The 13,569-nt window shown below is 32.3% G+C and overlaps 1 protein-coding gene across 3 annotated transcripts; it reads left to right on the top strand.

Annotated features, from left to right (window-relative positions):
* The first annotated feature begins 4,035 nt into the window (after nt 1-4,035).
* PGLCT (plastidic GLC translocator) lies at nt 4,036-13,342 on the top strand. 3 transcript variants are annotated; one of them, XM_088805501.1, is made up of 14 exons: nt 4,036-4,133; nt 4,665-4,933; nt 5,991-6,111; nt 6,537-6,604; nt 6,994-7,126; nt 7,204-7,303; nt 7,375-7,487; nt 8,455-8,548; nt 8,653-8,806; nt 9,399-9,545; nt 9,664-9,737; nt 10,911-10,999; nt 12,527-12,641; nt 12,934-13,342. In XM_088805501.1, the coding sequence occupies exons 2-14, from the start codon at nt 4,675-4,677 to the stop codon at nt 13,114-13,116; spliced, it is 1,650 nt and encodes a 549-aa protein (XP_088661627.1). In that variant the 5' UTR covers nt 4,036-4,133; nt 4,665-4,674; the 3' UTR covers nt 13,117-13,342. The 3 variants fall into 3 exon arrangements, with proteins under 3 accessions (XP_088661627.1, XP_007033227.3, XP_017975387.2); XM_007033165.3 differs by lacking the exon at nt 4,036-4,133 and adding an exon at nt 4,200-4,499 and having other exon boundaries at nt 5,997-6,111; XM_018119898.2 differs by lacking the exon at nt 4,036-4,133 and adding an exon at nt 4,200-4,499.
* The last annotated feature ends 227 nt before the right edge of the window (nt 13,343-13,569 follow it).

The raw sequence follows: 13,569 nt of genomic DNA, 5'->3' as shown, positions 1-13,569 counted from the left end.
TCCGTGGTGCGTCTCAGCTTAACTGCTCATCGTACTGGACTTTTCCTTTTATGGTCCATTATTTTTCTCCTTTGCTAGGGACCGAATTCTGGGTGACCCTCCAACTTCCATAATGGAATGTATTGCTGCCCTTCGGAGATATTGACCTTAATGTCCACCCAGTATGAGGTCAACATCTCTTCTGCCATTGGCTCCAACGTCCTCACTACCTATAACTGCACCAAAACGTACATTGCCATTAGGTATAACCCTCGCTACCCTATGACAATAAAAATAAAATTTAATAAAATAAAAAAATATGGTTCTTTACTCACCTTGCTCTCTCTCTCCAAACTTGCAATATTAGCGTGGAAGTTTGTAGGCTTCTCGTCACATTCCCATTTAAGCATTCTTGGCCAAACCTGTCCAGACTGTCATTGCCTTCTGAACAAGCTTCTGATTTCAGGTATTGCTTCTAATGCCCAAAACTGCACATCAATTGTGTAGCATTTTTACTCACATCATAAATTCTTATGCAAAAACAATAATGATAATGATAAACATTAGGCTATGGCAGACTACCTAAAACGCCTATATGAATCCGTAGAGGTGGTAGCGCTTCTTATCTACTTCACTCGCAATAGGAGGTTCGAAACCCCTCAACAACTAATCCACAATCAGACTCCACATGTATGTGCCCCATGGGAATGCATTCCACTCGTCCATGTTCTCGACCAGCGACAACAACCATGGAATCACAGATCGTCTGTAGTCTTGACCGAATAAAACATTGGTCACGATCAAGACAAGGGTCATCTTGCTCACGTCTCCCTCCTGCTGAAACTGCCCTCCCTTGAACGTATCTAAAACCTGTTGGATCTTCACCTCCTTCCCAAGTCCCCAATATTGTAGGTGAATTCCTCTAAGGAGGGCCTCGTAGGGATTGACAATGAAGGCCGGTAGGGGACCAAACTTCAGTCCTGTCACCAAACAGAACTTCCTCTTAGAAAAGTGGGCCTTCGTTTTTCCTATTGCGAACCATAACTCTGCCTCCGTGGCATCAAGTTCGTTGATTCTACGCAACATTAGATTGTGCAAGAGACTGGCGCAGAATAAACTCTTGTCTGCTTCGACATCCGTCATGTGCCCGAAGCATGTTTTTTTAAAGTTTTCCAGCTCGTTCACTTGACACAGCATCTCACGTATCATGTGCAGATGCGACCACTTACAGTGGATGTTAATGCCCGCATTTAAACCCCACCGGTGCCTCGACACACAAAGCAAAGACTCCACGTCTTCTTGCTCTGTCTTGGCCATCTGTAACATAAAATAGATAACATTCTCATTTTAGTCATGTCAATACCATCATTGTAGATTAACAAAAAAACTACAAAAATTTCTTAGAAATAGCCCTCCTCATAAGCTCACTCAAAAAATAACCTTAACAATATTTTTAACTGTTTTAGACAACCCTGAAACAGAATAATTAATCCAAGTGTGGAGCATGGATTATTAAATAAATCAACATATACACATTAAAGCATTACAATTGACCCAAAATAATACAGAATGAACCCATGCAAATAAATTTCATGCAGTTATGACACTTGTGCAATTTCCTACAACAATAGTCACGCAATGCCTAATCAATTAGTTATGCAAATACTAACATTAAATCACGTAATGATTTATAAACAAGTCACACAATTCTAAAAACAACTAATCGAATCACGCACACATTAACTGACGCCATGCCTACACAATATTCACGTAATAACCTAGAAACCAGTCACGTAATGCAATGACCTAGAAACCAGTCACGCAATGACCTATCAATCAGTCACACAAAGTTAAACCCATTTACAATCACACAAACCCTACATGACCCTATGCCAAAATCCACTTACGTAAAAGGTGCCAACCACCTAAGTACGCCCTCACTCATGCATTATCTAACAAAGGGTCATAACACATACATATCAACCAGTCATGCATGGTTAGTCAACTTTCCACCCTAACAACACCAATAATACCACCTTCATGTTTATATTCAAAAATTTCAAACAATAACAATATCAATATGAACAAGCAATATGTATAGATTTATGCTCAAAAACCTTAACCCTAAACATGAACAATAACCATTATATCAAAAACCTCCACATGGTTCAAAATAAAATAAAAAATTCATAAAAAAATATTATACCTTTCTCAACGTAATGTCAACTTCTTCACACTGCTCAATATGTTAACTACCTTTTTGCGAATAATAACCACTCCAAAAGGCTCCTACCACTGTCAAAATGATCGAAAATTAAACTGTCGAGAAATGCTTTTGACAGACTTGCTTCTGAGGATATGTATGGTCTCTTGATGAAAATCGAAGAGTTGTGGTCCATATAAAGGACATACTTGACCCGTTAACAGGTTTCGGATTGAGGCGCTGCTCCTAGTAAATGGGTCGGTTTCATTAAGGATAATTTTATCCAATTTTTTTTCTTTGCTAAAAACAGATAAAATTATAGGAAGGACCATTCTCAAAAACGCCTTATGCCAGATGCCCATTTATGAAAAATACTTTTATTATAATATTGGTGATTTCAATATTTCATATTCTATTAATTAATTATTTAAAAATAAATTTTAAAAATAAAATAAATTAGTTAATTTTATTTGAAAACCTTTATATATATATATTCTACTAAACACTTAATTTAACTAGAATTGTATGAAAAAGAAAAGTTCTAAAATATTTTCATATTGGCTTCATTCGTTTCATATTCTATTAATTAATAATTTGAAAATTAGCTTTTGATAAAAATGATAGGGATAGGAAAAATTCTAAGACGTTGTCATATTCATTTCAATCCTTTCATATTTCATTAATTAATAATTCAAAAATCAACCTTTGACAAAAGAAAATAAATCGAATTTTATACTCTACTAACTACTGAATTTTATTAAAATAATGAAAAATCATAAGATAAAGATAAGTAGATCAAGGCCCAAAGATAAAGATAAGTAGATCAAAATGAGAATCCAATTGGGTCCTAATAAATTAAAAGATGCGATCTAAATTTTTAAAAAATAAAATTAACTAGGTTAAATGTTTTGTTATCCTTGCTTATCCATCAATAAGCTAAATTGAATCTAAATCTAGCTTAGCTAACATTTAGTTTGATCATGTCAAAATTGAACGTGATATGTACTTAGTGATTAGATGTTCTTATTTACAAGAACTCTTTAATCTTTTTTGGATAAAATACTTTTTATTTGAAGTAGAATAAATTTATCTTAAAAGTTCAAAATTACAATTAATTACTCCACATTTATTTCAATTATCTTTTTACTTAACACCTTTGATTTTAGTTTCAAGAATTTTCAATTTTTATTTTATTATTAAATATTAGTTTAATAAATTAAATAAAATTCTAATCATTTTCAAACTCTTTGATTTTTGAAAACTTTACAATTATGCCTTTTTGAGTAAATTCCATCCATGATCGTTAATATTTATTTTAATTCCATTTTAATCCTTAACTTTTGAATTATTCCATTTGAATCCTTAACCTTTTAAAGCAATTTCATTTTGATCCTTTCATTACATCATTTTATTAACAATTAAAGAAAATGTTCGTGTGAAATGCTAAAAAAAATAATATTCACGTAATGTGCCACATAATCTACAACGTGGACACTACACCAATAGGAATGAAATGATTTGACCAAAGGATTCAAATGGAATAAGCATAATAGGTTAAGTATTTAAATGGAATAATTTAAAGGTTGGGATTTTTTTTAAGAATTAAAGAAAAGGGATTTAAATTTTATTTTTTAAATGAAAAATTATATATTAATTAATAAGTTAAATACTCGACTGTAGAGGTTAAGAATTAAAGTGGAAAGATAATAAAAGATTATGAATCATAGATGTTAATTTATTGAATTTTTTTTCAATGTTATTAAAGATAATAATAGGGGAAAAGAATCAAAGCATTTTGTGGGTAATTTAAAAGGGGAAAACAAAACTTTGTTGCATGTGTCATATATTACGCTTAACGCACGCAGCAGGCATGCGGCGTGGAGGAAGCGGCCCTCACGTGTGCCCACGCCATCTCCAACGCGACTGCAAATCTAATCCAAAATCCCCCAACGTAATCCATTTTTCATTTTTTTTCCCTATCTTTTAATTTTTACTCCTTCGAATCTTCAAGAAATTATTGCTAGTGTGTATAATAATAAATTAAATTTAAATTAATTAATTTCAAATCCTAAAAGGAAAAAGAAAGAGAGAGAGAATAATAGATTTGATTGAATTCTCTACCAACTTGGTTCTTCTGGTAAGCTCTTAGTAAGCAAACAGTCACTCACTTTCTCTCTCAACGGATTATCCGAAGTTTTCCATCAACATTCCACTTCAAATAAAGTTTCGCCTTCCAAACAGCCCCAAAAACTGGCTCATCCTTTCTCTTTCTCGGTCTCTTGGTTTCCTCTCTCTCTCCACTCCGCCTTTGAATTCGGTAAATCTTACTCTCACTTGTCACTCAACCCGTTTTCAATCTCTAAACGGTTACGTTTTGATCTTTAATTCTGGATTTTAATGCTTTCTTTTTTTCTCTTCTTTTTTTTTTACGCTGTTTTGACTTGCGGTTGAATGGACTTTTATTTTATTTTGGGTGAATCAGGTGATTCAAAATGCAGGCGTCAACTCATTTAATCGAAGGAAATTTAGGATTTGATCTTTCAAAACGGAGAGAATTACCTTGTTGTGGTGAAGTTAGGGAACGGAATTTAACTTTGAATCGTAATCTTTGCATTGGAAGTGGTTCCATTTGCAGTGGTTTACGCTCTGGTGCCGTTTCAATGGGAGCTGAGCTCGCACGTGCCAGAAATGGCATCGAAACTGTGGTTCGCTCTTCGGTCAAATCTCGATCGGTCAAAGCTCAAGCTTCTGGTTTCTCTCTTTCTTTTTTTTCCCGCATTTTCTTTAATTTTATTCGGTTAAACTTTTTAGTGAATTAATTTGAGATTTAAAAAAAAAAAATTTTGGATGCCTTTGTTTTCTTTATGTAAGAAAAATTGCTTAATGAATGCGTTGCATGTTAGGTTAGCTTGGTTTTTCTTTGGCTAATGATAGAAAAAGGCACAAAATATTGGTCTTGTTAATTATCTGCATTTTTTTAAAGTTATTACTCACATGTTTCAAATTTTTTGTGTGCAAAAAAGCTTTGGAGGAATTGCACCGCCGGAAAATTGTAAGATCATGTAGAAAAAATGAATCCTTTAGGCTTGGTTTGGTTGTTAATCTGATACTTGCTTTGTTGCTTCTTGAAAAATTGATGGAAAGTAAAATCTTTTTCGAATGAAACTGAAATGTGGCACACACTCAAACACTATCGTTCCCTATCGAAGAAAAATCATGCATTTTGGTGTTTAAAAAGCATATTTTTAATTTTTAATTACTTAGGAATATTACTTGATTTTGTATCAAAACATGCTTTTTGCTTTCTGCTACTAGACACAAAATACAAATAGCAAAACCAAAAGAACCCTTGTTTTTTTGAAGTGATAGAGCAAATTGTACAACTTTTATTTCATGAGGTTGCTGCTGGTATTATATCTTTTATAACACCATGGTGATGATGTAGATGATAACCACTCACTTACTTTATTCTTGCAGGTGTGACAATTTGATGATTTGTTGTGTTAGTTTAATTTGAACAGTACACTCTTTCGGCTAAAATCTATTAACTGGTGCATGGTTTTGTTGGTTATGATGGATGTATGCTAGTCACATGCTTGTACTAGATGTGATTAACTGATGTCATAGTGTATTAGTTTTGTTGGAAGAATGCATTCTTCCTATTCAAGTGTATTGGCCTGCACATAGGTCATTTGCTAAGCATCTGCATCTGAGTCTTGTAATCAATGTAAAAGAAGTTAGTCTTTCTAACCTGCTTTAGTTATTTACTCATGTTTCTATGTTCTTACAAATGGCAATTGGAATTAAGCTGCAGGTGGAGACGTTGAGGACTTGACACCAATCAACCCTCAGGGGAAATCGTCTGGGATTGTTCTGCCATTTGTTGGTGTTGCTTGCTTGGGAGCTATATTATTTGGTTACCATCTAGGGTATGTCCCAGTTCAACTTAGAAGGAACGTGCTCCTATTTTTGGCTCTACATTTGTCTTTAGCGATTTTGACATCTCAATGATATACCTAGGCAATCTGCTGTAGAAACAGATAATTATACTCTCAATATATCAAAGCATTAGAAAGTATCACTATGGTTCATTTATGTGGGTCCCCAAAAATATATGGCGCCTGCAACAAGTGATGATTGTGAATGTTTCCAGTATTTGTAAATATTTAAACACTGGAGCCATTAGTTATATTCTATTTTTAAATTGTTGTGGAAATTTAAGGAAAGAATCCATTATCAATATTTTGGCAGTTGGCATGCTACAATTTTTATCATATGGGTTTTTTATTTGCCATGTTTTTTGATAATGCTACACTTTTCTAATTTTCTCTCCCATTTCTTTTTCTTTCTTCAGGGTGGTAAATGGTGCTCTTGAGTATCTATCTAAGGATCTGGGGATTGCTGAAAATACTGTCTTGCAAGGCATGTATTGTGATCTTTAATTACTATGCAAATTCGATCTCTGCTTTTGTTTCTTTTCCTTTTCCTGTTCATTTTCTTTGTTGTTTGTTTCTAAAATATTTTACAGGCATATTCTGGTGTCTGAAAAACCAAATTTCCATAACATGTTTATTGCTTGAAGATTATTTAGTGAAATTTTACTGAGACAGAGGGTATACAACCACTGTATACTGTGCTTTTCATTTATAAGAGTGAAGTGGCTTAACTTCTAATAATTCAAGCAATGTAAGAAGTTGATGGATTGTTGTTTTTGCTTTTTCTCAATTTGGTTTTATTGTACGCCTAATTTGTTAATCTTTAAATTGCCCGATACTTGCTAACTTATTATTCTGACTTGTTAAATTGAATAGGATGGGTTGTCAGCACACTCCTTGCTGGTGCCACTGTTGGTTCATTTACCGGGGGAGCACTGGCAGACAAGTTTGGCAGGACAAGGACTTTTCAATTAGATGCTATTCCACTTATCATTGGAGCAGTTCTTTCGTATGTATCATTTCATTAACTATTAGCTCGTCAACTGGCATAGTTTTGCTCAAAACTAATGCTTCAAATGTTTTCAGTTCAACAGCCCAGACTATCCAGACTATGATAATTGGTCGCTTACTGGCTGGTATAGGTATCGGTATATCATCTGCTATTGTGCCACTTTACATATCTGAGGTAATATTTTCTGATCTTTGTTCTGCTTCTAGTTTTCTGGAAACATTGCTGACATTCTTTCTATCGGTCAGATCTCGCCAACCGAAATCCGTGGTGCACTTGGATCTGTAAACCAACTTTTTATATGTATTGGAATTCTTGCAGCGTTGGTGGCTGGATTACCTTTAGCAGGGAACCCACTATGGTATATTTTCCTAGCACTTTTTACATTTTGTGTCACATGGTTCATTTACTATGCTAAATTTCATTTTTGCCATTTGTGTGGACACTATTGACCATGCATTCAATCATGCATCTAAAGAGATTGTGCCCTTCTAACTTCTTGTAAGAATTTAGTTCAAAGTTTCTAAACTATGGGCTTCAATTTGGTATAATAATGGGCGGTGCTTAAAAATTCTTTCCTTTTATGATAACTACATTTGGTAGTAAAATTTTTCTGTACAAGTGTTGAAGACCTTTCTTCCTCTCATTGGCACCTGTTCATAGAATTTTTGGGCTGATTTAATCCCTTTTCTGCATTACTTCTTTTTCTTTTTTTCTCTCTTTAAGTTTGCCTGGAAAAGGGTGAGGGTAGACAAATAAGACATGGGTGAAAACTCTAGAAAAATGACCTTGCTTTACTAATCATGTCCAGGAAATGCACAATCATGTAATTTGATTCATGTAGTAAATTCCACATCATGGTGCGGGATTAGGCTTCTTTGTTGTCCATCATTTGCTGTCATTATACCATATTCATTTTGCGACTGTCCTCCCTATGCCCTTGAGCATTTGACTCAATTAGAGGTGCATGCATCCCTTTGCTCAAAGAGCTGGGTTCAAATCCTCCCTTTATAAAAAATTTTGTTATAAAATAAAATTGTGCTCCATCTGACTAGGATTATATGTTTGAACTTGCAATTTCTAACTTTTTGGATTTTGGATTTTTTTCTGTCATAGTGTGATTGAGTGAATAAGTCAGGAAAATGCTTTCATCACTATTTGTTACGTTAAGAACTGGATTTCTTTTGCAGATAAACTGTTGTGTCTACTTAAGCTTTCATCATTGTCATATCACATTAAAAACTGGATTTCTTTTGCAAATAAATTGTTGTGTCTACTTAAGCTTTCACCCTAACTTATTGTATCTTCTTTATATTTCTTTCTATTAGGTGGAGGACAATGTTCGGTATTGCTGCTGTTCCTTCTATTTTATTGGCATTAGGAATGGCTTTTTCACCAGAAAGCCCTCGGTGGCTGTTTCAGGTTTCTAATTGGACTGCTCAATCTCTCTATTTTACATTTATGTTCATCTCACATGGATATACAAAATATTGATTACTTATTGTTTAAACACATCAATTTTGCAGCAAGGGAAGATTCCTGAAGCTGAAAAATCTATAAGAACACTGTATGGAAAAGAAAGAGTCGCTGAGGTTATGTATGAGTTAAGAACTGCAGGTCAGGGTTCTACAGAACAAGAAGCCAGATGGTTTGATCTATTTAGCAGCCGCTACTGGAAAGGTATAGCTCCATTTTGAAAGCTACCATAATTGGACATGAAATTTATAGTGCTATAAGGCCCATTCATAAGCATGCCCTTACTAGAAATGCTATTTGACAATACTAAGAAGGATCAGATGGTGATGTAAAAGATGCAGAATATTCTTGTATTGCTTTTTTATACTGTTGTTCAATGTGAAGTTGAACTTGAAGGTCCAAAATTCAAAAAAAAAAAAAATTCTATTAGTATCTTCCTTTTCTCTGCACCAGTCCATCTAGTGTTTCTTGATTACCACATGAAGACACAGGTACTTAATGTGCAAGGCGCTTAGGTTTTTTGTTCAACCTTTGATCACTGCTTTCCTTGTAGTACCTTATTCGGTGTTGATGTCTTGATGAATAATAGTGATGAGCTCAAAGATCATGGATGTAATATAATTCCTTTTGTTTGAACTCATTTCTTACTTTTAATTAGTATAGCTAATGTTGTATTTCTTCTGTTTAGTAATCAGACTTTTAAACTTATTATTCTGAAAGAACTATGGCTTCAAGTTTATAATGCTTTGTAATGTATCATGGTAATATTCTTTCTTGATTTTATGTCCTGCTGCAGTTGTGAGTGTTGGTGCTGCACTTTTCTTATTCCAACAGTTAGCTGGGATAAATGCTGTGGTATATTATTCTACAGCCGTGTTTCGTAGCGCTGGAATTGCATCTGATGTTGCAGCAAGTGCTCTTGTTGGGGCATCAAATGTCTTTGGTTAGTATTTAGTTATTCTTCAAAAGCAGAAAAAATCCAAAATTTGCATGACATTTAAGGTTCCTGGCTTATGATGTTCTTGCACAGTTAACAATCCTGGCTTGTGATGTTTTTGCAGGCACAGCTATTGCATCCTCTCTGATGGATAGACAAGGAAGGAAAAGTCTTCTAATCACAAGCTTTGCCGGAATGGTAGGCTTGTTATTTGTTTAGAAGTTCATTTTTCCAAAGCAGAGAGTGTGGATTTTATTGTTAAATTTTTTAAAACATCTTCCTGCATTTGCATTTTGGGCTTCATATAAATAAACTAGCATCTCTTATATACTCACTACATAAAATTTCTTACTTTTCCATTTTTTTCCCTATTTTGTATCAAGCTTCTTAGACTGCATGTCTTCATATTGATCTTTAAACCTTGATGGAAAGACTTCATCTGAAAGTTTGAGACAATTTTAGAGATAATAAAATATACTTTATTTTGTTAAGGGTAGCAATTTATTCTGTCACGCAAAACAAAGTGGTGTCTTATTTCACTTAGCTAGGTATGGATTGAAACTCTGACTATGCTCCATTCTATATACCTAAAGGATGTTTCTAGGTCAAGTTCCTCTACTTTCCTTTTTTTCAACTAAAAAATTGTGCTGAAGTATTGAATGTTGAAATTCTCAGCTCATATTCCTAATGTCTCTATTGTTTCAAAAGCATAGCCACTCAAATTATAACAACCATCCTTGTTTATATAATGGCCCTTAATATTACTTGGAAGGCCATATTGGAGAACATTCTTTTATAGCTGGCTTGGAAGTAGTGCACTTAAGTATCTCAGATCAGAGTTCTCATTTGGTTTTAGTAAATGAGTAGTTTATGCAAGCTATATAGCAATCAACTTTTTCTTGCATGTAAAACAACTCCCACAAGAAGCCTTCATTTTGCATCTGCACTATTTTTCTTTTGATTTCTTGGACACTTGAATGGATGATACTTTTCTCAATATATTCAAAATAGCAATGCTACGACTGAAACAGTGGTTTTCTTGATGAGCTAGGATGGTAGGCACCATGTATGGAATGCGTATTTCACAGTGTTGTTATCATTGATATTATTTCTTTCCAATATGATGGCCCTAAATTTTGTTACATGATGGTAGCATTTCTAGAGAGCTGTCAGTTGGGCTGAGAGGAAATGCCAAAGACCTTAACCCTGAAAACTTTGTTAGACCTGCTGCAATCAACGAATGTTTTGTCCTTTGTTGTTACTTATTGCACAGTGATGTCATGCCCAATTTTCTCATCCGATGTTCTTATAACTAATAAATCTTTTCATTTTTGCTTGTCTTATTTTTTTGTTTTCTTTTGGCTTGTGAAGGCTGCTTCAATGTTGGTGCTTTCTTTGTCATTCACTTGGAAGGTCCTGGCTCCCTATTCTGGCACACTAGCCGTTGTTGGGACTGTTCTGTGAGTTAACACTCTATTATATAATTATAACACGTTTGGTTCGTGAAATAGATTGGAATGAAATAAAATAGTTATTGTGTAAAAATAGAATGAGATGAGAATATAATAAAATAAGTATTACGTAATTTGATATGACGAATAAAATAAAATAGGAATGATTATTATGACTTGTTACAGTGTTTGATTGGTAACAATAATTTTAGAACAAGAAAGAAATAAAAATAAAAAGATAAAAATATCTTTTATGATTATTTAATTTTATATTATTTTTTAAATATTAATATTTTATTTATAATTTAATCATTAATATTATAAAATATTAATATTTTATTTATAATTTAAATGTTATTATGATTATTTATTTTTAAATTATTTTATTTTTAAACATTAATAATGTATAATTTATTTTAAATATTAAAAATTGATAGTTTAAATATTAATATTTTATTTATGCTTTAATCATTAATATTAAATGTTATTATGATTATTTATTTTTATTTTATTTTATTTTTTAAATATTAATAATTTATATTTTATTTATAATATTAATAATATATTATTTAAATATTAATATTTTATTTATAAAGGAGTGATTAATTTTTTAAATATAAATATTTTATTTATAATTTAAATTTTATTATTATTATTGTTTATTTTTATTTAATTTTATCTTTTAAATATTAATAATATATATTTTTAAATATTAATGCTTGATTATTTAAGTATTAATATTTTATTTATAATTTAATCATTAATATTATAAAATGTTACTATTTTATTTATAATTTAAATGTTATTATGATTATTTGTTTTTATTTTATTTTTTAAATATTAATAATTTATAATTGATTGAAAATATTAATAATTGGTAATTTAATTTATAATTTAAATATTGTTATGATTAAAATATTAATACTTTTAATTAATTTTTAAATTCAGAATATTTTATAATATATAATTAATAACTTAACCTTTTTATTATAATAAGATTTATTTTTCTCTATTTGTATTTTTCATTTTTTAATTTAAATTTCACATAATAATTTAAAAATTAATATTTTAAAATATTAATTTTTAATTTATAATTTAAAAATTAATATTTTAAAATATTAATTTTTAATTTATAATTTAAAAATATGAAAATATTAATATTTTTTAATTTTAATTTAAAATATTAATTTTATAAGTTTAAATTTGTAATTTTTAAAAATAAATAAGGACATTTTAATCCAAAATGTTTAAAGTTTATTCCCATAAGTGTGGAATAGCTAGTACCATGGGGGAAGGTGGTATTAGCTATTCCAAGTTTTTGCCCAATTTTAAAGAATAGCCATTCTTTTTGGAATGGCTATTCTTTCTCCTAGAGCAAACTAAACAAGAGGATAAAATTTTGTAAGGAAAGCCATTCCCCCAACCAAACATGACCTTAATGAAGCCCCTTAAAGCTTCTTATTTTGATGCCTGCACTTCTTGTCACTTCCTAATGGCCAGGGAGATCTAAACCTAGCTTCTGTTTCTTTTTCACAGCTATGTATTATCCTTTTCACTTGGCGCCGGTCCTGTGCCTGCTCTTCTTCTGCCAGAGATATTTGCTTCCAGAATCAGAGCAAAAGCAGTGGCTTTATCACTTGGTATGCATTGGGTAAGTCACGATAAAGAACCTGCCCAAAGATGTTTGATATGTATGTACATGTGCATGTATATTCCTGCAAGCAAATCCGCATCTAGATACTTTGCTTGGATGTAGTAGTAGTAGTACTATGCCAGTGGTTCTTCCTTAATACGGCTTTCTCTGTTGCATATATTTTCTTTAAAAGAACATGATCTGAAAATTTTTGTTGATTGTTTTCTAGTATTCTTGATGTTATCTTGCACTCTTCCATCGATTGGGTATTTCTTGCTTTGGTGGCTGACTTGTGTTTCTGTTCTAACAGATCTCCAACTTTGTCATCGGCCTGTATTTCTTGAGTGTTGTAAACAAATTTGGGATCAGCTCAGTGTATTTGGGATTCGCCGGGGTCTGTCTTCTTGCTGTCTTATACATAGCTGGTAATGTGGTGGAAACAAAGGGGCGATCATTGGAAGAAATAGAGCTTGCTCTTAACCCGGTGACTTGATTTGTACAAATCTCAAAGGCATCCCGAAATAATCTCTGTATCTTATTTATGTCCATCTGATGATGCGTGGTCACATGGAGCATTCCATTATTAGGCTAAGACTATTTTGCATCTTTTGGTTAAGCCTAGAGCATTTAGTGGAAGTGGAGTGTCCATGTCTGTATAAAATCCAGAATTGTAGCACTTTGTAGAAACTGAACGAGATTTTCCAACGGGATTTTTGTTAGTTTGATCTCTCAGTTGATTTATAAATAACAAGATGCTGCATAAAAAGGGGAGTGGTCCTTTTCAATCATACATGTATCGCTAAGATAAGTGCAACAACAGAATGCGGTACATATTGTGGCTAGAGAAGTGGTTCCTGCTTTTAACTTTGTCATCCCCCTTTTAACTTCAAATGGTTTCACATTCTTTTCTCCCTAAAAATGGTAAACAACCTTTGGATTTGCATGC

Source organism: Theobroma cacao, chromosome 4, assembly GCF_053813885.1.
Source record: "Theobroma cacao isolate CCN51 chromosome 4, ASM5381388v1, whole genome shotgun sequence".
NCBI classification, from domain to species: Eukaryota; Viridiplantae; Streptophyta; class Magnoliopsida; order Malvales; family Malvaceae; genus Theobroma; species Theobroma cacao.
This window is presented reverse-complemented; position numbering and strand designations above follow the sequence as displayed.